The sequence below is a fragment of the Ictidomys tridecemlineatus genome, chromosome 2, assembly GCF_052094955.1.
Source record: "Ictidomys tridecemlineatus isolate mIctTri1 chromosome 2, mIctTri1.hap1, whole genome shotgun sequence".
In the NCBI taxonomy this organism is placed as follows: domain Eukaryota; kingdom Metazoa; phylum Chordata; class Mammalia; order Rodentia; family Sciuridae; genus Ictidomys; species Ictidomys tridecemlineatus.
The window spans coordinates 43975452-44002985 of NC_135478.1; the positions used below are offsets into that span (position 1 = coordinate 43975452).

Genomic DNA, 27534 nt, shown 5'->3' on the forward strand with positions numbered 1-27534 from the left:
GGCTAATTTCCACTGTCCCTCAGGGCATATGGATTCTTCTGGATCCTTTCTACAAAGCAGAGAAGCCAAAGTATTCAAGCTCTGTCCTGTCTTAGCACTCTATACATCCACACTGCCATTTTTATTCTGATGCAGCTGCCCCATGTTGAGGCAAGAGGATGGAAGGGAGATAACTAGCAATGTCCCCTCTGAAATCCAAACTAGGAAAGGGAGCTTCCGTCCACTGTTTGCTTTTTCAATATGCTCTTCCTTCAGGATTTCAGAGGAGAGAAAGCAGGATTTTGGTAGCTGATAACCATGCTTTCACTTCCCTCTTTGTCTTCTTCATTCATGTTGATGAACCAGAACTGTCAGGAGGACCTTTTTTCTAACTGGCACAGACTCTCTGATCATCTTCTGAATTTTTTGTACTAGTGATCAAGTTGGCCAAACCTCATTCTTGACATGCTAATAAGTACAACAAAATAACAACTTTAGAAGATCTCTCTTTTCTCAACAAAGTGGCTTTTCAATATTTGTCAAGGAAAAATTAATTTTGTGAAACTGAATACCAAGGAGCTCTCTCCTTTGTATTTCATTTTTACAGTTCTTATCACTCCATGTACATGTGTACCTTGGGGTGACTAGGAGGAAAATCACAGATTTGGAAATTAAATTAAAAACACCAAAACAAAAAACACATTCATGTATTTTAAATACTTCTTATTTCTTTTTTTAAAATATTGTTTAGTGTTGACAGACCTTTATTTTATTAATTTATTTATATGTGGTGCTGAGATTTGAACCCAGTGCCTCACACATGTGCTTCCACTGAGCCACACCCCAAACCCTTAAATACTTCTTATTTCTATTATAAATTTTCTCTGTTCGTCATGCAACCAGCAGTTTCTTACTTTGTCAATCCGAAATAATTTATTTTGTAGGTGACATTTTACTAGTCCAGATGATTTATATGTTTTGTGAACTATATACATACTTTTTACTTTTATGTAATTTATTATCTTAATACATTTGTATTCATAATATCTAAAAAGGAATTATTTAAAGTTTTACATAGTTCACATCTATATATATTGTTTCCAAATAGGTCGTGGCGCCTAAAAAAGCTCGCTTAGCAGAAGCTCAGAAATCCTTAGCTGAGACAATGGGACTTTTGAATCAGAAGAGAGCAGAACTGGCAGAAGTAGAACACCATTTGGAAAATTTACAAAAGACATTTAAAGAAAAAACTGAGGAAAAGGCTGCTTTAGAAGATCAGGTGGAACTCTGTGCTAAGAAACTTGAAAGAGCCTCAAAACTAATTGGGGGACTGGGTGGAGAAAAAACAAGGTCAGATTTCTACTCATTTTAACAAGATTTAAGAATGTCAGACTTGACTATGTGACTACTTCAGGGTATTTTTTTTATATTACTACCAGTTTTAAAATGGTTAGTTGAGAATATGGGACTTTTACAAGATACTTGGCCAGACCTCTCCAAAGATAAATATCAGGGTTGAGCATGGTGTTTGTAACTTGCTTTTAAATAGTTTTAAAAAGGCAGTTAGTAGAGGCTGGGGTTGTAGTTCAGTGGTAGAGTGCTTGCCTAGCAAGCACTAGTGAGGCACTGGGTTTGGTCCTCAGCACCACATAAAAATAAATAAGTAAAGTTATTGTATCTATCTACATCTTTATTTAAAAAAGGCAGTAACTATTTTTTAAAATATTTTTAGTTATAGATGGACACAATACCTTTATTTGTTTATTTAAATATTTATTTTTTTAGTTGTAGTGAACACAATACCTTTATTTTATTTATTTATTTTTATGTGGTGCTTATAAGTTTCTTGCTTAGTATCTGGATGGCCATCTTAAGTGACAGCCATCAATTTAAGAAAAAAGTTTCACTTTCCTGCCCAAGGGCTTTTCTGAGAAAGGCTCACCACTCCCTCATACCAACCCAGACCTTAACCAACTACATTAGGACCTGCTTGGCTCTGACTACTGAGCCTCCCTCATAAAAGTCCCAGAACTCAAGCCTGTTTTGCCTCTCTCTTCTATAGAGAGATTGCCTTTATTTTGTCAGCTTTTATAAATAAACTGTCCTATGTATCTCTGCCTGGTCTCAGTCTTTTATTTCTTGCTTACCCATCTCTTACTTTCCCTTCAGTGCAGAGGATCAAACTAAGGGCCTCACATGTACTAGGTGAACACTCTACCACTGAGCCACAACCTCAGCCTGATATTTACTTATGTGGTGCTGAGGATCGAATCCAGTGCCTCACACATGCTAGGCAAGCACTCTACCAGTGAGCCACAACCCCAGCCCTGGTTTTTAATTTGTCTGATATGTAGTTGTTAGTTATATAATTCTTCCCAAGTGTATGTGTTCAAAAATTTGTTTTAATAAAATGGTTAAAACTATTTCAAAGAAGATAAAACTGATTTAATTTAATAAAGGCAGTTAGCTTTTTTCTAATCTACTTACCTGGGCTGGACAGCAAACTATTTCATTTATTAATTATATTTGTTCAATGCATAGCATGATAAGATAATATGTCTTTGAAAGTGTTTTGTGGGACAGATTAGATGGTTTTGGAATATAACTTTTTATTTAACTTCTCATTTATTTCCATTAAATGAGAAAAATATTAATCTTAGTATTTCAACTTCTATACAACTTACATACAGTTTTTATAATGAGTTGCAAATGTTTTCTGTTAACAGTCTAACAATGAATACTGAAACAAATAGTAGGAACATTAGACTAAAACATCCTAGCAAAAATTATTAGGCAAAATGCTCATGTTTTGTTTTTGCTTGTTCTGAAGAATAGGTCCTATAAGAAACACCTAATATTCTTTTTTTTATTTTCTAAAAAATAAATGATAGCGGAATGCATTATAATTCTTATTACACATATACAGCACAATTTTTCATATCTCTGGTTATATATAAAGTATGTTGACACCAATTCGTGTCTTCATACATGTACTTTGAATAATGATGTCTATCACATTCCACCATCCTTGCTAGTCCCCTGGCTCCTCCCTTTCCCTCCCACCCCTCTTCCCTATCGAGAATTCATCTATTCCTCCCATGCTCCCCCTCCCTACCCCACTATGAGTCAGCCTCCTTATATCAGAGAAAACATTTGGCATTTTTTTTTTGGATTGACTAACTTCACTTAGCATTGTCTTCTCCAACGCCATCCATTTTCCTAATATTCTAAAAATGAAAGGCAGATTATCATTCAAATAATATAGATATATAGGTATAAATAATAGCATATTAGAGTAAGAAGGGATCCAATCTCCTTATTGTACAGATAAACAAGTGCCCAAGGTTTAAATAATTTTTTGTTATAGAATTTGGTTTGGAAGCCCTTGCTCTTTTACTTACTGTCTTCTGTTGTTCCCTATCTATTGTATGTCTCTTTTGCCTCTGGCTAATCACACAGATGGGCACAAGCTGCAGATGACCTTCAGATAACATATGAAAATTTAACTGGTGATGTCTTAGTATCAGCAGGAGTAATAGCTTACCTTGGTGCTTTCACTTCTGGCTTTCGACAAACTTGTACAGAAGATTGGAGCATGTTGTGCAAGGTACTAGTTTTATATTTAGTAAGTTTTGTTTTAGAACATTCAAAGTACATTTTGAAGTATTTTGGGCGAAAGTGAAAATACAGGGTTTTTCTTGCTTCTTGTTTTGTTTGCTGCTTCTTTGATTCAGTAAAATACTTTTACAGCTAACATTTTGTTTTTCCCTCCCCTGGCTCTTAGAGTTATTACATAATACCTAATGGTAATTAAATCAATTTTTTAATTTAAAAAATGTTCCAATTAGCAAGATGAAAGAAAACATCAGATTTTTGTTTATTTCCTACAGGAGAAAAAAATCCCATGTTCAGAAGAATTCTCACTAAGTAAGACCCTGGGTGATCCAGTAAAAATTAGAGCTTGGAATATTGCTGGACTACCAACAGATACATTCTCCATAGATAATGGAGTGATTGTTAATAACTCTAGGCGTTGGTAAGAAACATAAAGTATTAATTTTTTTTCTATTATCTTATTTTAAAGTTTTCAGTGTGTAAAAGTTGAAAGAATTTTACAATAAGCACCAATAGAGCTGAGACCTCCTAGATTCTGTAATTAATATTTTATTATACTTGCTACTTAAGTATACATGTCTGTTTATCTTTGTACCAATCCATCAACATATTTTTAAAATGTGTTTTAGTGTATGCTACAGATATAGATATATTCCCCTCAGATACTTACACATGCATATCCTTAATTAAGTTCATTTTTTTTCTTCTGAGGTAAAATTTACAAAGAAATTCATAAAACAGTGTATCATTTGGTGAGTGCCAATGAAAGTAAATACCTATGAAAAGCATATCTCTATCAAGATACATAACATAACTACTCCTTGGGAAATTCCTTTATTAACCCTTTCCAATAAATCCTTGCCTTTATCGCACCTCAAAATCATTTTTTCATTATTTCCCATCATAGATTTAGTTATGCTTATTCTAGAACTTCATATAAATGGAATCATGTAGTATGTGTTCTAGTGTGTAAGAATTTTTCTACTCTGTAAATTTTTGAGATTCATTCATGCTACTGCATATATTGGTATTTTCTATTTTTGTTGTTGTTGTTGTTATTGCTGAGTAGTATTCTATTACATGAACACTGCTTATGAATCATCCTGTTAATGTATATCTGGGCTATTTATCTGTTTTTATTGATACCTATTTTCATGATATTAAAACTCGATAACTTATGTGATCTCATGGATATATTTTTTTAATTTCTATCATTAATAGTCTGATAATTACAAGAACTTTCCAAATGGATTTAGTGTTATTTTTTATCCATATCACATTGAAAAACTTGGAAAATTATTTTCCTCTGAGAAGTAGTTTTCTATAATGGTTATTTAGTCCTGCTGTTATCTAATTTAAAAAGTTTCACATGGTACCATTTCTCAAACATATTATGACAAACAATATTGATTCCTTGTATTCATCAGATACTATTCTAAATGCCCTATATCCTTACATCATGAGTTAGGCATTATTTTTATTCCATTTTATAGATGGGGAATTGGAAGGTTAGTAAGATAACTGAGCTAATAATAGCAGAGTCAGAATTTGAACCCAGGCAACCTAACTACCAAATCCCTGCTCTTTATAACTATGCCAAAGTGAAATATAATTAATCTATGTAGATTCATGAAATGAAATGCATCTACATAAATTCATCTATATAGATTCATTTCACTGTCCTCAAAACTATATACAAAATTTTAGTCTTCTTTTGCAATATGGGAAAAACTAAAGATATAAGGAAATATTGGGATAGTGATGTAACTCAATAATAGACTGTGTGCTTAAATATGTGTGAGGCCCTGGGTTCAATCCCCAGTACCACCCAAAAAAAGGAGATCTTACTTCCTGATAATTAGAGTTATTGTTTGTTTACATTCTTTGGAAACCTTATTAGAAACTGCAAAACATTTAGCTGGGCATGGTGGGAACACCTAAAAATCACAGCAGCTCTGGAGGCTGAGGCAGGAGGATCATAAGTTCAAAGCCAGCCTCAGCAACTTAGTGAGGCCCTGAATAACTCAGTGAGACCCTGTCTCTAAATAAAATATTTAAAAAAGAGCTGGGGATGTGACTCAGTGGTTAAGTGCCCCTGGGTTCAATCCCCAGTACAAAAGAAGAAAAAAAGAAACTGCAAAACATTTAAGTGTTCTTTATATTTGTTGTATTATATAATCATATTTTGAGTGTTTATTTGCTCAAATTTTTACTTGAAAGTGAACATCCTTAGTTTGAAACTTCTAAGCAATGAATAAAATTTAACATACTCTGAGAAAGAATATATTTTAACTACTCGAAAAATATGTTGTAAAGCAGAGATTATTATACCCTAATATTCAATATATTAGCGCCTTAAGTATTCATTCTATTTTAGACTCCATTACCGTGCATTTGGTGGCCATTCAGATTTTTAAAAGTTTCCAAGTCATGAGTTATTTCATCTTTAAACTTTAGTAAAAGAAATTATTATAAAATAAAGATCTCATTTATTCATTTTGTTGATGTAAAATTATTTATTTATGGGGTATAATGTGAGAATTCCAAATGTATGGATATGTATGTATACATAGACACACACAGTGTGTGTAATGATCAATTAGGACAGTTAAGATTTCTAGTTTCTTAAATATGTATCATTTTTTTCTTATTTATTCTAATTAGTTTTACATGATAGAATGCCTTTTGACAAATCATACATAAATGAGGTATAACTTCTCATTCTTCTGGTTGTACATGATATAGAATCACAATATAGTCATATAGTCATATATGCACATAGGGTAATATAATAATGCTCAATTCATTCTATTATCTCCTCTACCCTCACATCCCCTCCTCTCCCTTCACTTGGTTCTTCCTGATCCAAGGTAACTCTGTTTTTCCTTAGCCTCCTACCCACCCTTTATTGTGAATTAGCATCTGCATATCAGAGAAAATGTTCAGACTTTGGTTTGAGGGGATTGGCTTATTTCACTTAGCATGGTATTCTCCATCCGTTTACTGGCAAATGCCATCATTTTTTAAAAATTGTAATTCAGAGATGCCTTTGGTATATCTGTAACCCTTAATTGACATTCAAGGATATGCAAATTGAGGAAAATAATCTATCATTTCTGACAGAAAGTTGACTCTTCTAATAAAGTGACATTCCAATAGTTACCATTTCTACTTGTTATTTTTGGACTAGGTGATAAGAGGCCATGAATTTGGTCAGTTTTGGAGGAATAATTTCCATATATAGCCTAGATTCTACTTCTTGCCTTTTGGGCCTAGTGTAGTCACAATTATCATCCTTCTTGTCTAATATAAAAAGCTTAGTTTCCTCTCTGTACCTCTTCACAGCAAAGCCTAATAATATAGCTAATAATGCTTACTCTTTGAGTACTCATTTTAAACTATCTTAAGGGTATCTCAGAGAAAAGATGGGTGACCAGGCCTCTAGAAGCTGAAAATTGAAACCATTAGTAACTAAGGCAGTTATTTTCTCTCTGTGTCTGTGCCTCTGTCTATTTCTCTCTGTCTCATCTTCTGTATTATTCTTTGTGCAGATGCTTCATTAGTCTATCTTTAAAGATACACTGGCTCTAGTCTACTGTACACATATCCAAGAAAGCTTTAGTTCCTGAGTCAAAAATCTTGAGTTGAATGATATAGATGAAGCAGAAACATAAAATTCAAATTCTAATTCATGTGAAGAAAACCTCATTGTTCTACCTTGGGCCAAATAATTCACCCTAGGTCTGGTGACCTGTAACTCAGGGCTGTGCCTTTATGTTAATAAACATGGGAACTAGATGCCAGGAGAGTAGCTGTCAGAAAGAGTGAGCTGGGAAAGCAGTATACTTTTTGACAGTTGGAACTCTAGTACTTGCTTCTTTTTGCATTTTTTGGAAATGCTGAAATAGAGTATAATTTTACTTATTGTAAAGTGACATTCTTTTACCCCAGCATTGTTTTGAGTTATCTCGACTTTCTTTACTGATTTGCAATGCTAATTTTGTCCTTTTAGTTTTTCTTTTATGAGGATTTGTGAATTAGTTTGGAAAATGACTTTTTTTCCCCTACTTTAAATCGCAGTATTTGGATCATTTACATTGAATGGTATTATTGATACATCTAGATTTTCACCTGTCATCTTGCTAGTTCTTTTCTCTCATCTGTTCTTTGTTGTTTTTAATATTCTTATTCTACTTGGATTTAAATTAATTCAATATTTTTGTGATTTCATTTTTATCTCCAGGATTGACTTAATGGTTATTTACTATGTTTTTAGTGTTTATTTGTTCTAGTGTTTACAATATCCATCTTTAATTTATTACTGAACACATCCAAATAATTTAATAATACTATACATATACAGGCTGGAGATAAAGCTCAGTAGTAGAATGCTTGCCTGGCATGCACAAGGCCATGGTTTCAATTCCCAGCACTGCAAAATCAAAAGAACCAAATAAACCCTCCTATACAGATAGTATAAGAACCTTTCAACAGTATAATTCCAATGATTCCTTCATATCTATTGTGCTGTTCTTATATGTTTTACTTTTTCATATACCATAAATACTCAAACACATTGTTAACTGTCTTTGCCTGAGATAGTAACTTATTTTTGAGTTATTAAATGTAAGAAAGAGTTTTTCATATATGCCCTCCATTTCCTCCTATCTTTGGACTTTTTCATTTCTTTGTTTTTATCTCATTTCATATTTCTTCTGCCTGAAGGTGTCCTTTAATACTTCCTGAGTATAAATCTGCTGGTAATAAATTCATTCAGCATTCTTAAAGAATATTTATTTCATCTTTAGTTTGAAAGATTGTTTTTGCAGGATTTAGACTTCTGGGTTGACAGTTTTGTTGTTATTTTGTTTTGTTTTATACCTTTATTTTTTATTTTATTTTTATATGGTTCTGAGGATCGACACATACATGTGAGACGAGCACTCTACCACTGAGCCACAACCCCGGCCCCTTGTTTTTTTTTTAACTTTTGTTTCCTTTAAAATGTTACTCCAGGGGCCGGGGTTATAGCTTAGTAGTAGAGCTCTTGCCTGGCATGCATGAGGCACTGGGTTCTATCCCCAGCACCACATAAGAATACATTTAAAAAAAATTTTTTTTAAATGTTACTCCACTGCCTTTGTCTTGTATAGTCTGATGAGAAGTTCACTACTCTCTTATTTTAGTTCCTCTTATGTAAAGTGTCTTTTTTTTCTTCTGGTCACCTTCGCATTTTTCTTTCTTTCTTTTTTTTTTTTGAAATATTTTTTAGTTGTAGATGGACACAATAGCTTTATTTATTTATTTTTATGTGGTGCTGAGGATGGAACCCAGTGCCTCACAAGTGTGAGGCCAAGCGCTCTACCACTGAGATACAGCCCCAGCCCCACATTTTTCTTTATCTTTAGTTTTTAGAGGTTTGATGGGTACAAGTGTATATGCACACTTCTATGTGTTTTTTCATTTTGGTGTTTATCCCAACTGAGGTTCTCTGAGCTTCTTAGATTCACCTCATTTTTTTTCCCTTTTCTCTTCCTGTGATCCAGTGTCATATTTGTAAGTCTGTATAATGCCATAATTATTAGAAGTTCTGTTCTGTATTTTACCACTCACCACTCTTTTTTCTTTTTGAGTTCAGTCTAGATAATTTCTACTAACCTGTTTTCAAGTTTCTAGTTATATTAGCTGTTTCTCTCCCCAGTGGGTTGTCTGCACACAGTCCATGAAAGGAATTCTTTAGGTTTGACATCATGTTTTTATTTATAGTATTTTGATTTAATCCTTGTTTATGGTTTCTATCTTTTGCTAAAGATCATCTCATGTTGTTCAGTGTTTCCATTAACTCTTTTAACATTTTAGTCATTGATATTTTTTAAATTCCTGCCAGATATTTTCAATATTTGTGTCTTCTGAGAGCCTGTTTCTATCAGTTTGTCTTTTGAGAATATGTTGGGGGGTTTTCTTGCTTATTTAAGTTTCTCCTAATGCCAGATATATCATAGGTCTAACAATAAAGACTGAGTTTAATAGCACTTACTCCTGGAAGTAGGCATGCCTCTTCTATCGTATTATTAGTTCAGAGATTTGTTAGTCTAATTAGAAGTAGAGCTGGGTTTAGATTTTGTTGTTGCTATGGTAACAGGCCAGAAGTTTCAAGTTAGTCTAGTTATGGATCCAAACTTAGAACACAAGCTAGGATTCTGGAGTATTTTTCTCAATTTTGGAGAATTATCTCTTGCTTTTGATCATTCTTGATTGCCCTTGCCACAAAGAGGAGGGTCTGTGTCTTCTGTCTCTCTCTCTCTCTCTGTCCTTCTTCTCCCACTCTCCCTTTTCCCCTATCTCTATTTATTAAAAGTTGGTAAAGGCATAATATTTTGGCCCAAACATTTTCCTTCCTCTCCCTGAGGGAGTGAGTTTTTCTTTTGTGTGTTTTGCTTCTGGGATTCCCAGGAGTATTGTTGGCCAAATACATATTTTGCAGCTTAGAGTTTTCTCCATCTTATAAGTAACATAAATTTGTATCCTAAACTTATATAAATGGTAGACCCATAGCTATAGATTCTCAGAGGACACTATTTCCCAGCCAGAAGGGAAACAAGATTTCAAATATTTTCTTGTTATCTCCTCATGCATAGGTTTAGAATTTTTCTATCCATGGTTTTAAAAAGCTTCTTTGTGGGTTTCAGCTTAATACAGGGTTCTAAATTCTAGCCTTCTTCCACATATGGACCCAGTGAGCCCATAGATTATCAGACTGGCACTCTCCCCAAGTCTGGCTGTCAGTTCAGCTCACATACTTAATGTTAATGGATTTCAGTTTTGTCTATTTCTGCAACACTTGTTTTTCTATATGCATGTATTATATCAGTCTTCTATATCTTTCAAATGAATACCTCAATTTAACTAAAATAATGTCATATTTTACCTATCAGTACTAGGTAGAAGAAGGATTTGTAAATTAGTTAGTTAGTCATGCTATTAGCATCACAGTTTATAAATAATCATTCTACTTATCAAATTTTCTAGAAGTTTGTTTATAATATTATGTAGTCATTCAGAGCAGTGCAGACTGGTGTCAGGATATTTATATTTCAGTTTTTCTCTATCACTTTCTGTCTTGAGATTTTGGTAACTTACTTGATCACTTACTTGTGGCCTCCATAGACACATATGTAAATGGAGATAAAAATCTCCTACCTCTTGGAAATGTTATAGGAAGGCACTTAGCACATGATAAGTGCCCAACAAATGTCAGTTTTTAATAATTATCTTCAAATATTTATATCTTAATTCTTATTTTACTTATGTTTTAGCCATGATGAAAATATTGGGCTCCATTTTTAGTGTTTATTAATATATCAATTTGGCTATTTAATAACAAGCTTTATTTTCCCCCAGATTGCTGCCTCTTCAGAGAAATTATGCTACTTTCTTCAGATTTTCCAAAATCTCAACTTTAGACTAGTATTATTTTCATACCTAATGTAGGGTATACTTAGAGTACAAATGCAATATTATGGCTTTATCTCTATGAGGGACACAACAACCCCATTTTCCAATATTCATATGATTCTATTAAACAAAAATCTCTAATTATTGTATTACCAAGAACATTGATTTAGGCATTACCATAAGCATTGATAAACATTAGAATGTTAAAGGTATTGTTATTTTGTACAGTGGAATGAAGAAATACCGTTTTTGTTTTTATTTTTACTTGTAAGGACATACAAGGAAGAAAACTCCCCTTAAACAGGGACTTCAAAGGTACTATAAAAACATTCAGTCTAAACACAGGGCAACTTGTTAACAGTTGTATGCAAAATATCTGTGTTGTTGTAGAACACTTCTTCTTTGTCTTATGTGGTAAGAAAAGTAAATTTTAACTAGTGTCTGGACCTTTTTATTCTTTTAAAAAAAATTTTTTTAGTTATAGTTGGACACAATACCTTTATTTTATTTATTTATATCTATGTGGTGCTGAGGATCAAACATAGCGCCTTGCACATGTTAGGTGAGTGCTCTATCACTGAGCCACAACCCCAGCCCTTTTTATTCTTGCATAGAATTTCACCACCATTTGAACCAAGAAAGAAAACCAGTCAGCTAGTTTGGTCTTTTGGGAAGGAAGGAAAAAATATCACAATTGTCTGGGAGTAGCTGATTGAAGAGCTTATTTGTGAGCAAAGGGAAAGGGAATTTTAGCCTAGAAGCTGTTAAGATAGGAGGAGGATATCTAGGAAGGCTGATTTTTTTTTTGCCTCATTTTTTTGCCATCAGCAAGAAATTTAGCCAGGCGCAGTGGTGCATGCCTGTACCCCAGCAAATCAGGAGGCTGAGACAGGAGGATCTTGGGTTCAAAACCAGCCTCAACAACAGCGAGGCACTAAGCAACTCAATGTGGCCCTTTGTCTAAATAAAATAAAAAATAGGGCTGGGGATTTGGATCTGTGGTTGAGTGTTTCTGAGTTCAATTCCCAGCACCAAAAAAAAAATTTAATCAAAATGCTCATTTTTTTTGACTGAAATATTTAAAGAATACTAGATGTACCGTACTGAATGCAGAGAGAAACTAAGATGTCACCATCATCACTAAAGGAGATGAAACCATATCATACGTTAAATATCTGAAACTGACTTATTTTTAATTGAAAAATTAATCACATAGTTGTACATATTTATAGGGTACAATGTCATATTTCAATATATTTATATAGTGTGTAATGATCAGATCAGGGTAGTTGGTATATCTACACTGCAAACATTTACCATTTCTTTGTAATTTTCTTTGGGATTAAAATCTTCTTGGCTTGCTATTTAGAAGTATTCAATTAATTGTTGTCAACCGTAGTTATCCTACTATGCTATTAAAACTTAGAAGAAGTTATCCCTTCTATCCAAGTGCACCCCTGTACTTATCAACTTTTCTCTCTAGGTCTTCCCTCCTCACAACTTCCCAAGGTCTGGTAACCACTGTACTGTTTTCTCCTTCTAATGAACTGTATATTCTTCAACACAAAGTCTCTGATGTACTATCTCAGGAAAAAAAATCCTAAATATTTGTTAACAAATGTTCTAATTTGTTATACATGACAGCAGAATGCATTTCAATTAATAGTCCATATATGGAGCACAATTTTTCATTTCTCTGGTTGTACACAAAATAGAGTCACACCATTTATGTCTTCATACAGTTCCTAGAGTAATGATATCCATCTCATTCCATACAAGGTCTAATTCATCTAACACTAAACTAGTTTTAGAATCTTGAAATCCTGAAGAAAGTACTTCCTGAAACTGAATTTTTTTGTTTGAAAAATAAATAAGAATAAAACTCCTTTTCACTTTTTTCTCAAAGGACTTTTGTGAAACTTTATCCTGATAATATCACTTTGATTTTGTGTAGATTGATGATGATATTTTTAAGCTACATAATTTAAGGAAATCCCAATATTTATTTGTTCATCTCAGAATTTTTCTTATTATATTTCTAGGCCTTTAATGATTGACCCCCAGGGTCAAGCCAATAAGTGGATCAAAAACTCTGAGAAAGAAAATCAGCTCAGTGTTATTAAGCTATCAGATTCAGACTATATAAGGACATTGGAAAACTGTATACAGTTTGGAACTCCACTTCTGTTAGAAAATGTTGGTGAAGAACTGGATCCATCTTTGGAGCCTTTACTACTTAGACAAACTTTTAAACAAGGTACAAGGCAGTTAATATTGGTAGAACTTACAGATGATTGTCTTATCTTTGAGACATGATAGAAAACCACTGTGTAAATTTAATAATAATGTTGATAACTCAACTTCTTCATCATTGTAATGAGTATAAAGACATTTGAAACCAGCTATCATCAGGAATGAACCTTGGTTGGATATTCCAAGATAAGTATGTTGCCTTCTCTTCTCTGTCTTAACTATTGTTATCTAGACTCTTGTTCCATAGAGAACATGAAGAAGTTGAAGCCAGTCTGAAATTTCTTTATCTTGTGACTATTGACTACACAAAATCCATTATTATGAACAGTGGTGGTGAATGTGGGCTAGAGTTGAGTTTAGGTAAACATTGCCCATTTTATATCTTTTTGCTTATGAAAATTTTGTCTCTGCTAAGGTCTAGTACCTTTAAGAGCTTTACTTATATATAGTTATTTTGGGATCATGATTGAAATTTGATGGATTAAGGAAACTCAAAAGAAATTTTGATTTGTGAAGTTCATGACAATTAGAGAAAATATCCTATACTACTCCAAGTACCACTACAGAAGAATCTATTTAATTGCTTACTTGCCTCTGTATCTATGACTTTTGTCATACCAATTTTCTATTTCAAATTATTTAGGACTATTTCAAATTATTTAGGACTCTATTTGTAACGTAGGCAAGGCCTTAAAAGAACATGGGAGGAGCTATGTAATTTTGGCTTATTTATAATGCATTTGTTTTATGAAATATAGGTGGCCTTGATTGCATCCGACTTGGTGAAGTCATTATTGAGTATTCCTTTGACTTCAAATTTTATATCACTACAAAACTGAGAAATCCACACTACATGCCAGAGCTGGCCACAAAAGTGTCTTTGCTCAATTTCATGATAACTCCAGAAGGACTTGAAGATCAATTACTAGGCATTGTTGTTGCAAAGGAGAGGTATGTACTTTCTTAGAAGCTTCCTTATAATCTAGAGAGGAATATTTGTAGACCATTTTATATTTTTGTTTGGGGATTATTTTGAAACTGTTTTTGTATTTTGTTATTATAAATTTAATAATTATATAATTCTTTAAAATAGCCAGTAACGAGTAAGTTATAAGCCAACCAGGTTATGTTGAGTTTTTAGTATGGGTAGTGGGATTCGGGTTACATGCCATGACTTCTGACTTACATTTTGTTGAGACTAAATTTTCATCTCTAAGAATCTATGTCATGGAGATAATCAGAAATACATTCAAAGGCTTGTATAAAAAATAAAAGATGCATAGAAATGTGCATGAAATTAGAAAATGCTTAGGATACTAAGGAAAAACTAGGACACAAAACTATGTACATACAGCATAGGTAACATTTTATTTCAAAAAGTAATGGGTGGATGGATATCTATATATACAAAAAGAAAAAAAAAGGACTGGAAAGCAGTATAACTACTAATAGTGATTATTAATGGTTCTGTAAGATTGTGGATTCTTTTATTGTTTTCTTTATGCTTAGATATTTTTTCATTACTAATATATATTATCTTGAAAATGAGAAAAAATATAAAACCCAGAGAAGTTACAGCAAAGAATTGCTTCGGGAGAGAAATCTTTTATTTCTCTTGAAGTTTAGTATAACATAAGTGGTCTATTACATGAAGTCAGATTAAAAGTGAAAGTATATAACTGTGAGGTAGTTTTGTTACTTCTAATATTGAAATTCCACTTATGTCTAAGAGTAAATTATGTGATAGCATATTTTATAACATAGTAAATTGTGTTATTTGAAGTTTCATCCCATCTTTTTATTAAGACATAGCTTAATAATGTTGTTTAATACTTAATAATAGTATTGTTAGATTTACTGTGGCACATGTTATTGCCATCTTTGATACAAACAATATTCTCTTTGCTTGAATTTAAGTTGTTATTTGCATGAAAATATTTTCTCTTAAGTTACCAATCACTTCAGTTTGTGACTTGTATATAAAATAATTTAAATATCTACAAAATTTTGATATATTTAGATATACATTAGATAAATTTAGACTAAATGTTTCTATCTTTTTAGACCAGAATTAGAAGAGGAACGAAATGCTCTTATTCTTCAGTCTGCAGCTAATAAGAAGCAACTAAATGATATAGAGACAAAAATTTTAGAAACATTATCATCTTCAGAAGGGAACATTTTAGAAGATGAAAGTGCTATTAAAGTCTTAGACTCTGCCAAAATGATGTCCAATGAGATAACAAAGAAACAGCAGGTGAAAAAAGAATCCTAGAGATGCTTTGTTTTTTTTTTATATTTATTACTTTGGTTTTTTGGGGGTTTTTTAAAATTTTTATTGTTGGTTGTTCAAAACATTACATAGTTCTTGATATATCATATTTCACACTTTGATTCACATGGGTTATGAACTCCCATTTTTACCCCGTATACAGATTGCAGAATCACATCAGTTACACATCCATTGATTTACATATTGCCATACTAGCGTCTGTTGTATTCTGCCTTTCGTATCCTCTACTATCCCCCCTCCCCTCCCCTCCCCACTTCTCTCTCTACTCCCTCTACTGTAATTCATTTCTCCCCCTTGTATTTTTTTCCCTTTTCCCTCACTTCCTCTTGTATGTAATTTTGTATACCCCTGAGGGTCTCCTTCCATTTCCATGCAATTTCCCTTCTCTCTCCCTTTCCCTCCCACCTCTCATCCATGTTTAATGTTAATGTTCTTCTCATGCTCTTCATTCCTACTCTGTTCTTAGTTACTTTCCTTATATCAAAGAAGACATTTGGCATTTGTTGTTTAGGGATTGGCTAGCTTCACTTAGCATAATCTGCTCTAATGCCATCCATTTCCCTGCAAATTCCATGATTTTGTCATTTTTTAATGCAGAGTAATACTCCATTGTGTATAAATGCCACATTTTTTTTATCCATTCGTCTGTTGAAGGGCATCTAGGTTGGTTCCACAGTCTAGCTATTATGAATTGGGCTGCTATGAACATGGATGTAGCTGTATCCCTATAATACGTTCTTTTAAGGTCTTTAGGGAATAGACCGAGAAGGGGAATAGCTGGCTCAAATGGTGGTTCCATTCCCAGCTTTCCAAGAAATCTCCATACTGCTTTCCAAATTGGCCGCACCAATTTGCAGTCCCACCAGAAATGTAGAAGGGTACCCTTTTCCCCACATCCTCGCCAGCACTTGTTGTTTGACTTCAGAATGGCTGCCAATCTTACTGGAATGAGATGGTATCTTAGGGTGGTTTTGATTTGCATTTCTCTGACTACTAGAGATGGTGAGCATTTTTTCATGTACTTATTGATTGATTGTATGTCCTCCTCTGAGAAGTGTCTGTTCAGGTCCTTGGCCCATTTGTTGATTGGGTTATTTGTTATCTTATTGTCTAATTTTTTGAGTTCTTTGTATACTCTGGATATTAGGGCTCTATCTGAAGTGTGAGGAGTAAAAATTTGTTCCCAGGATGTAGGCTCCCTATTTACCTCTCTTATTGTTTCTTTTGCTGAGAAAAAAACTTTTTAGTTTAAGTAAGTCCCATTTGTTGATTCTAGTTATTAACTCTTGTGCTATGGGTGTCCTATTGAGGAATTTGGAGCCCGAACCCACAGTATGTAGATCATAGCCAACTTTTTCTTCTATCAGATGCTGTGTATCTGATTTGATATCAAGCTCCTTGATCCATTTTTAGTTAACTTTTGTGCATGGTGAGAGAAAGGGATTCAGTTTCATTTTGTTGCATATGGATTTCCAGTTTTCCCAGCACCGTTTGTTGAAGATGCTATCCTTCCTCCATTGCATGCTTTTAGCCCCTTTATCAAATATAAGATAGTTGTAGTTTTGTGGATTGGTTTCTGTGTCCTCTGTTCTGTACCATTGGTCCACCCGCCTGTTTTGGTACCAGTACCATGCTGTTTTTGTTACTATTGCTCTGTAGTATAGTTTGAAGTCTGGTATCGCTATACCGCCTGATTCACACTTCCTGCTTAGCATTGTTTTTGCTATTCTGGGTCTTTTATTTTTCCATATGAATTTCAAGATTGCTTTCTCTATTTCTACAAGAAATGCCATTGGGATTTTGATTGGCATTGCATTAAACCTATAGAGAACTTTTGGTAATATCGCCATTTTGATGATGTTAGTTCCGCCTATCCATGAACAGGGTATATTTTTCCATCTTCTAAGATCTTCTTCTATTTCTCTCTTTAGGGTTCTGTAGTTTTCATTGTATAAGTCTTTCACCTCTTTTGTTAGGTTGATTCCCAAGTATTTTATTTTATTTTTTTTTTGAGGATATTGTGAATGGAGTGGTTGTCCTCATTTCCATTTCAGAGGATTTGTTGCTGATATACAGGAATGCCTTTGATTTATGCGTGTTGATTTTATATCCTGCCACTTTGCTGAATTCATTTATTAGCTCTAATAGTTTCTTTGTAGACCCTTTTGGGTCTGCTAGGTATAGAATCATATCACCTGCAAATAGTGATAATTTGAGTTCTTCTTTTCCTATTTTTATGCCTTTAATTTCTTTCATCTGTCTAATTGCTCTGGCCAGTGTTTCGAGAACTATGTTGAACAGAAGTGGTGAGAGAGGGCATCCCTGTCTTGTTCCAGATATTAGAGGGAATGCCTTCAATTTTTCTCCATTCAGAATGATGCTAGCCTGAGGCTTAGCATAGATTGCTTTTACAATATTGAGGTATGTTCCTGTTATCCCTAGTTTTTCTAGAGTTTTGAACATAAGGGGATGCTGTACTTTGTCGAATGCTTTTTCTGCATCTATCGAGATGATCATATGGTTCTTATTTTTAAGTCTATTGATGTGGTGAATAACATTTATTGATTTCTGTATATTGAACTAGCCTTGCATCCCAGAGATGAATCCTACTTGATCATGGTACACAATTTTTTTGATATGTTTTTGTATCCGATTCGCCAGAATTTTATTGAGGATTTTTGCATCTAGGTTCATTAGAGATATTGGTCTGTAGTTTTCTTTCTTTGAGGTGTCTTTGTCTGGTTTAGGAATCAGGGTGATGTTGGCCTCGTAGAATGAATTTGGAAGTTCTCCCTCTTTTTCTATTTCCTGAAATAGCTTGAAAAGTATTGGTGTTAGTTCCTCTTTAAAGGTTTTGTAAAACTCTGCTGTATACCCATCCGGTCCTGGGCTTTTCTTAGTTAGTAGTCTTTTGATGGTTTCTTCTATTTCCTCAATTGATATTGGTCTGTTTAAGTTGTCTATATCCTCCTGACTCAATCTGGGCAGATCATATGACTTAAGAAATTTATCGATGCCTTCACTATCTTCTATTTTATTGGAGTATAAGGATTCAAAATAATTTCTTATTATCTTCTGTATTTCTGAAGTGTCTGTTGTGATATTGCCTTTTTCATCCCGTATGCTAGTAATTTGAGTTCTCTTTCTTCTTCTCTTCCTTAGCATGGCTAAGGGTCTGTTGATTTTATTTATTTTTTCAAAGAACCAACTTTTAGTTTTGTCAATTTTTTCAATTATTTCTTTTGTTTCGATTTCATTAATTTCAGCTCTGATTTTAATTGTTTCTTGCCTTCTACTTCTTTTGCTATTGTTTTGCTCTTCTTTTTCTAGGATTTTTAGATGAAGTATGAAATCATTTATTTGTTGGTTTTTTCTTTTTTTAAGGAATGAACTCTAAGCAATGAATTTTCCTCTTAGAACTGCTTTCAATGTGTCCCATAGATTCTAATATGTTGTGTCTGTGTTTTCATTTATCTCTAAGAATTTTTTAATTTCCTCCTTGATGTCTTCTATAACCCATTGATCATTCAGTAACCTATTGTTCATTCTCCAAGTAATGCATGATTTTTCCTTCCTTCTTTTATCGTTGATTTTCAGTTTCATTCCATTATGATCAGATAAGATGCATGGTATTATCTCTACTCCTTTATATTATCTAAGAGTTGCCCTGTGACATAATATATGATCTGTTTTTGAGAAGGATCATGTGCTGCTGAGAAAAAAGTGTAACTGCTTGATGTTGGGTGGTATATTCTATATATGTCAATTAAGTCTAGGTTATTAATTGTGTTATTGAGTTCTATAGTTTCCTTATTCAACTTTTGCTTGGAAGATCTGTCCAGTGGTGAGAGAGGTGTGTTGAAGTCTCTCATAATTATTATATGGTGCTCTATTAGACTCTTGAACTTGAGAAGAGTTTGTTTGATGAACATAGCTGCACCATTGTTTGGGGCATATATATTTATGATTTTTATGTCTTGTTGGTGTATGGTTCCCTTGAGCAGTATGTAGTGTTCCTCTTTATCCCTTTTGATTAACTTTGGCTTGAAATCTATTTTATTTGATATGAGTATGGACACTCCTGCTTGTTTCTGAAGTCCATATGAGTGATACGATTTTCCCCAACCTTTTACCTTCAGTCTATGTATGTCTTTTCCTATCAAATGCGTCTCCTGAAGTCAGCATATTGTTGGGTCTTGTTTTGTGATCCATTCTACTAGCCTGTGTCTCTTAATTGGTGAGTTTAAGCCATTAACATTTAGGATTATTATTGAGATATGGGTTGTTCTTCCAGCCATATTTGTTTATTTATGTTACTAAACATGGTTTGTTTTCCTCTTTGATTATTTTTCCCCCCTTTACTGTACTACTTCCCATTGTTGGTTTTCATTGATATTTTCCATTTCCTCTTCCCGTAATATTTTGCCAAGGATGTTTTGAAGAGATGGTTTTCTAGCTGCAAATTCTTTTAACTTTTGTTTATCATGGAAGGTTTTAATTTCGTCTTCCATCCTGAAGCTTAATTTCGCTGGATACACAATTCTTGGTTGGAACCCATTTTCTTTCAGTGTTTGAAATATGTTATTCCAGGATCTTCTAGCTTTCAGAGTCTGTGTTGAAAGATCAGCTGTTATCCTGATTGGTTTACTCCTAAATGTAATCTGCTTCCTTTCTCTTGTAGATTTTAAAATTCTCTCCTTATTCTGTATATTGGGCATCTTCATTATAATGTGTCTAGGTGTGGATCTCTTATGATTTTGCACATTCGGCATCCTGTAGGCTTCTAGGATTGGGATTCTGTCTCATTCTTCAAGTATGGGAAGTTTTCTCGTATTATTTCATTGAATAGATTGCTCATTCCTTTGGTTTGGACCTCTATACCTTCCTGTATCCCAATGACTCTTAAGTTTGGTCTCTTTATGTTATCCCATATTTCTTGGATGTTCTGCTCATGGTTTCTTAACAGTCTTGCTGAGCTGTCTATGTTCTTTTCAAGTTGAAATACTTTGTCTTCATTGTCTGATGTTCTATCTTCTAAGTGTTCTATTCTGCTGGTAGTATTCTCAATTGAGTTTTTAAGTTGGTTTATTGCTTCCTGTATTTCTAGGATTTCTGTTTGTTTTTTATAACCTCTATCTCCCTGTATAGTTGATCTTTTGCTTCTTGGATTTGTTTATGTAATTCATTGTCGAAGTGATCTTTCATTGTCTGATTTTGCTGTCTAATGTCTTCCTTGAGACTCCAAATCATCTGAAGCATGTATATCCTGAATTCTTTATCTGACATTCCATCTGCTGCAGCTATTACCTCTTCTAAAGTTGAGTTGACCTGCATTGCTTGTGGTCCTTTCTTTCCTTGTCTTTTCATACTGCTCGCATTTCTTTCTGCTTGGTGAAACTGTTATGTTATTGAATTTTCCCCCTATATATTTATATTGCTCTTGTATAGTTGAAAAGTCTCCCTTGCAGGGGCAGGTGGCGGCTATGCTCCTCCTCCAATTGGGGTGATCTGTCTACCACGCTGACGGGCCGCTGGGCCTGTTATGCCGGTTGGTTGCAGGTCTGCCTACCTTGCAGGCGCGGGCAGCGGCTCTGCTCCTCCTCCAATTGGGGTGATCTGTCTACCACGCTGACGGGCTGCTGGGCCTGTTATGCCCGTCGGTTGCAGGTCTGCCTACCTTGCAGGTGCGGGCAGCGGCTCTGCTCTGCCCTTACTCCAATTGGGGTGACGTGTCTACCACACCAGCAGGTCGCTGAGCCTATTCCGGGTGTGGGAGGCAGCTCTGCTCTGCCCCTACTTCAATTGGGGTGACGTGACTACCACACCAGCGGGCCACTGGGCCTGTTACGGGCGCGGGCAGCGGCTCTGCTCTGCCCCTACTCCAATTGGGGTGATGTGTCTATCATGCCAGCAGGCCGCTGGGCCTGTTCCGCCGGTCGGTCGCAGGTCTGCCTACCTTGCTGGTGCGGGCGGCGGCTCTGCTCTGCCCCTACTCCAATTGAGGTGATGTGACTACCCCTAGAGATGTTTTGATTCTTAAGATTTTAATTTGCTTCCAGTCCCTGAGGAAAATGGTGTAGTAGCCTTCCTGGAAAAGAAAAAGAATTGATTAAATATGATGACATAGAAACTAATTTTAAACTCATAAAAGAATAACTTATTGTTGAATTATTGAAAACTTGATTGGAATTTTTTAAAATATTTATTTTTTAGTTGTAGTTGGACACAATATATTTATTTATTTATTTTTATGTGGTGCTGAGGATCGAACCCAGGGCCTTGCTCGTGCTAGGCGAGTGCTCTACCACTGAGCCATAATCCCAGCCTTCATTGGAATTTTTTAAAAATATTTTATTTCTTTTTTAAAAAAATTTTTAGTTGTAGATAGACACAATACTTTTATTTTGTGTATTTATTTTTATGTGGTGCTAAGGATCAAACCCAGTGCCTTACAGGTGCAAGGCAAGGACTCTGCCACTGAGCCACAACCCCAGCCCCTTGATTTGTATTTGAAGAACAAAATGCTCTTATTCTGTAGTCTGCAGCTAATAATGAACAACTAAAAGATATTGAGAAATATTATCATCTTTAGAAGGGAGAATTTCAGAAGATAAAAGTACAATAAAAGCCTAAACTCTGCCTGTATGGTATCTACATGTATCTTTATACAGAAGAAATTAATTTACAATGAAAGTTTTTAAAATACATTGGGGTTGTTATTGGGTAAGTAAGTCACACTCTGTCAGGTTCACTTAAGTTTTAGTTGACTCTTCACTTTATTTATTTATTATTTATTTACAGTTTTATGACTTTATTTAACTATCAGCAGTTAGTTCTCATCCACATTGACTGTAGATTTTTGAACGTGGTAACGGAGACATAGGTTACCAAAGTATAGAGCTTATTTGGTGAATCTTCATCCTGGTTAGATTTTTCTGGATAATCGCACACCAATACAATATGGGACATTCCTTATTCCTTTGGCCCAAACAGCTTTGTTGAGCCTGGTATCAATGCACACATTTGGAGTTCGGATCTCCTTCATGGCAAATTTCCTGATCTCTTTGAGTGTCCGAGGAGCACACTTCTTGAAGCCCACTCCATGGATATACTTGTGAATGTTGATAGTGTATTCCCAGGTCACGACCTTGTTGAAGGCAGAATAGCCCTTCTTTCTGGGAGCCATTCTGCCAGGCCCAAGTTAGAAAGGAAGGGCAGAAGGATTGTGGGAGGGAAAGCTGCGTTTGACTCTTTACTTTAAAAGTTGAATTTGAGAATTTGTCTTACATCTGTTATTGGTTGGAGGTAGTTGACTGGATAATAAGTTGTTCAAGGAAGGACTGGGGCTGTCGCTCAACGGCAGAGTGCTTGCCTAGCAAGTGTGAGGCACTGGGTTCGACCCTCAGTACCACATAAAAATAAACAAATAAAATAAAAGTATGCTGTCCATCTACAACTCCAAAAAAAAAAAATGTTCTAGGAACACTCCAGTAGGGATGGTTTTGACATTATCTTGTCACGTGTTTATGGGGGAGAGAAATATAAGAAGTGAGAGTTGCAGGTAGAGGCAGGGAGGTAAGTAGTCTACAGCCAATACAGTATTTATTGCGGATTCATCTAACGCAGCCAAATGCTCTTCTTACATTATTTTTTTCTTAATAGAATCATACAGTGTTATGGGTGGAAGAGACTTTGTTAGCAGCTCTCTTTTGCACCTCAACTAGAAAACCACTGTCCACAAAAGTTAGTTGAGGCTCAAGTTTACACAATTAAACAGCATTGCAGAATGACTCCTACAGGCTAACTTTATAAGTTTTCAGGCCTTTTAGTCCTCCTTAGTCCCACCCAATAAGGTATTCCTTCACTTTAGTATAATTAAAAAATAAAAAATCAGGGCTGGGAATGTAGCTCAGTGGTAGAGCACTTGCCTATCATGTGTGAGGCACTGGGTTCGATTCTAAGCACCACATGTAAATAAATAAACAAAATAGAGGTCTATTGACAACTAAAAATTTTTTTATTTATTTTTCATTCTCATTTGTTATATATGATAGCAGAAGGCATTATAATTCATATTATACATATAGAGCACAATTTTTCATATCTCTGGTTGTATACAAAGTATATTCACACCATGTCTTCATACATGTATTTAGGGTAATGATGACTATCTCATTCCACCATCTTTTCTACTCCATGCCCCTTCCCTTTCCCTCCCACCCCTTTGCCCTATCCAGATTTCACCTAATCCTCCCATGCTCGTACTCCCAACCCCACTATGAATCAGCCTCAATATATCAGAGAAAACATTCAGCATTTGGTTTTTTGGGATTGGCTAACTTCACTTAGCATTATATTCTCCAACTTCATCCATTTACCTGCAAATGCTACGATTTTATTCTCTTTTATTGCTGAATAATATTCCATTGTGTATATACACATTTTTTCCAGTATATAGGATTTATTTTTTATTATGTAAATTTTTTATTTATGTATGACAGCAGAATGCATTACAATTCTTATTACATATATAGAGCACAATTTTTCATCTCTGGTTATATACATAGTATATTCACACCAATTCATGTCTTCACATTTCACCATCATTAGTTACCCCATGCCCTTTCCCTTCTCCCTTTAACCCCTCTACCCTATCTAGAGTTAATCTATTCCTCCCATGCTTCTGTTCCCTATCCCACTATGAATCAGCCTCCTTGTATCAAAGGAAACATTTGGCATTTGGTTTTTTGGGATTGGCTAACTTCACTTAGCATTATCTTCTCTAACTCCATCCATTTACCTGCAAATGCCCTGATTTTATTCTCTTTTATTGCTGAGTAATAGTCCATTGTGTATGTATGCCACAGTTTCTTTATCCATTCATCTACTGAAGGGCATCTAGGTTGGTTCACAGCTATTGTGAATTGTGCTTCTATAAACATTGATGTGGCTGTGTCCATGTAGTATGCTATTTTTAAGTCCTTTGGGTATAGACTGAGGAGTGGGATAGCTGAGTAAAATGGTGGTTCCATTCCCAGTATTCCAAGGAATCTTCATACTGCTTTCTATATTGGCTGCACCAATTTGCAGTCCCACCAGCAATGTGTGACTGTGCTTTTTTCCCCTATATCCTGGCCAACACGTTTTGTTGTTTATATTCTTAATAGCTGCCATTCTGACGTTAGTGGGATGAAATCTTAAAGGGTAGTGTTGATTTGCATTTCTCTAATACCTAGAGATATGGAACATTTTTTCATATATTTGTTGATTGATTGTATATCATCTTCTGAGAAATGTTTGTTCAATTCCTTGGCCCATTTATTGATTGGGTTACTTGAACAACTAAAAAAAATATTTTAAAAAATCAGAATAGATACTGCACTAATCCTTTAGTAATCTTCCACTGTCCTCCATTCCAGTCTAGTTTCACTCAGAGGCAGAGGACTTTGAAAGTGTTTAGGTACCCTTTCTCTTTGGATTGGTTTAGTTTTGCATAAATGTGATCATAAGGAATATTTGGTCAGGTGTACTCTCCCACTCCATCTTGGGAAACCAAAGATGTAAGTTCTTAGAAAAATATTCTATGGCATCCCCCACCTGCAACCATGGATGGAATATTCTATAGTGTTTCCCTTCCTAATTCCTGTTCATTAGAGCAGAACAAACAAGCTTCTCATTGTTCCCTCACTGAACTTTTTAAAAGGCAAGAGAGGCTAAGGGTCATTTACTAGCTTATTTCCCATTAAGACTCAAGGATAAAAGGAATGTAAGTGTCTTTTGATTCAAGTATTTTATCTTACTATTAGAAGGAAATTTATTAAACAATATCCTGCTGCCTAGATTCCATTGATTATTACGGACATTGTTTAAATACACTAAATAATTAGCCATGAATTCTATGCCACGTTCTGCAGAAGAAAATTCCCCTACATAGTTCAAAGCCTGCTTTTCCCTTTTATCCTAAACTACAAAATTAAACATACACACACTAAAAAAATAAGATTTTGTTTTAAAGATTTCAAAGCTTACCCCCACACTAGTGATATTATGACTGAAGTTTAGTCTTTTTTATTCTTAAATGTTACAGACCAGGATACTTTTTACAAATAATGAAATATCCTCTTTTAATATCTCTAATATATATTCACAATGTTCATTTTTTATAAAATGCTTTGTTCTTTGATTTTAGACCATTAAAGGTAAATGATTTTTAAGGTATATTTCTCAATTTTAACTTTTCAGAGTAAAGATCCAAATTTAGCAGAGATTATTTATAGATATACCATTGAGGGACTGGGGCACTCAGTGGTAGAGCTATTGCCTAACAAGAAAAAAGCCCTGGATTCAATTCCTAGTATCACCAAAACAAACAGTCAACCAAGCCAAGGAGCATGAATTAAATTATTATTTACTATTTTAAAATAATAACAATATTTGCTATTTGCTTTTGTTTGTTACTGTTTTGATGGTAAAATAGCATTTGAGTTGAAAACTCAAGATTTAAATGGTAGAATGTTTAAATAGGAATGCTAAGAATATGCTTTTTTACATAATATTTCATTAATTCTCATTATTGTTAACTTTGTTATGCTTATTATAGACAAGACTGAGATGCAAAATTTACTTTCAGTTCATTTGTGGTTCTATTATATGATTCTTGGGAATGTTTGTTTGCAGGAAGCAGAAGCCCATTTAAAATAAAGAATATATATGGCAATTGTGTAGTCAGATTTTCATCACTGTGACAAAAATGCCTGAGAAAATTGATTTAGATGGGCAAAGATTTATTTTGGCACACATTTTTCAGGATCCAGTCTAAGTCAGAGGTTTCAGTCCAGCTCCATTGATTCTGGGCCTATGGTGAGACAGAAAAACATGGCAGGGAGGATGTGGTAGAGCAAAGTTGCTCACCTCATACCAGTTGGGAAGAAAAGAGAGAGAAAGGAAATGGCCAAGGACAAGACACATTCCCAAGGGCACAGCCCCAATAACCTACTCCCTTCTAATCATTTCCACCTCTACAGTTTTCACTACCTCCCACTAGTCTATTTGAATTATGAATATATAAATGGATTTATTCACTGATGAGATAAAATCCCTCAGGATCCAATCATTTTCTAAAAGCCCCACCTCTGAACATTCCTTCACTGGGAACCAAGACTTTAACACAAGAGCCTTTAGGGAACATTCCAAATCCAAACCATAAAAGAGCATTTTATTTTACCAACTACAGGAAGTATCCAGATCTGAAGGATGAGTAGAAAGCATTTAATCTCTTTCTTTCTCTTTCTGGAGTATTTTTCTCAATATTGGAGAATTATCTCCTGCTTTTGATTATTCCTGATTGCCCTTGCCACAAAGAGGAGGGTCTGCGTCTATCTTTCTCTCTCTGCAACTGTGTTGTCATCTTGGACTTGACTCTACTCTATTTGAGGACCAATTTCTTCTGTAAAACTTTTGTACCTGTTTCTGCATATAATTATCTAGCACATAGAAACCAACGTGTTGAAAAATTACCATGACCTTTTAGTCCTAATGCCTAGTTCCACCTGTGAGACTCAAGTTCTGATTCTCTAGGGAAATTTAATTATTGTATCTTGGGTTTAGTTCTGTCCTTGTCACCTGACCCAAGCAACGACAAATAAGTTCATTCAATATAAACATGACTGTATACACATTCTTATTCACCAGAGTTGGTAGATAACAATACCAAAGAAAGGAAAATGGGTTAGAACAGTGCTCTGAACTCTTTTTTTTCCTATAAAATCAAACTATCAAATTGAGTTGTCAAATGAAGAGTTATTATCTTAGAGAAAATTTTCCTTCTGGGTTGATTATCTACAGCTCTATTAACTCTAGAACAGTTAAACATATGAGAAAGTAGTTGGAAAAAAGTGTTCTCAATGTATAAAACCATCAACCAGACTTTGTGCTGGGTT

At 34.5% G+C, this 27534-nt stretch overlaps 1 protein-coding gene across 1 annotated transcript in view; it reads left to right on the top strand.

Annotated features, from left to right (window-relative positions):
* The window catches only part of Dnah12 (dynein axonemal heavy chain 12), a 260099-nt gene that overhangs the window by 178779 nt on the left and 53786 nt on the right, over positions 1-27534 (top strand). The window contains exons 55-60 of the mRNA XM_040289787.2: positions 1088-1329; positions 3439-3586; positions 3870-4015; positions 13092-13306; positions 14061-14253; positions 15367-15559. Of these exons, the coding sequence (XP_040145721.1) occupies positions 1088-1329; positions 3439-3586; positions 3870-4015; positions 13092-13306; positions 14061-14253; positions 15367-15559 (1137 nt within the window). The remainder of the gene's footprint in view (positions 1-1087; positions 1330-3438; positions 3587-3869; positions 4016-13091; positions 13307-14060; positions 14254-15366; positions 15560-27534) is intronic.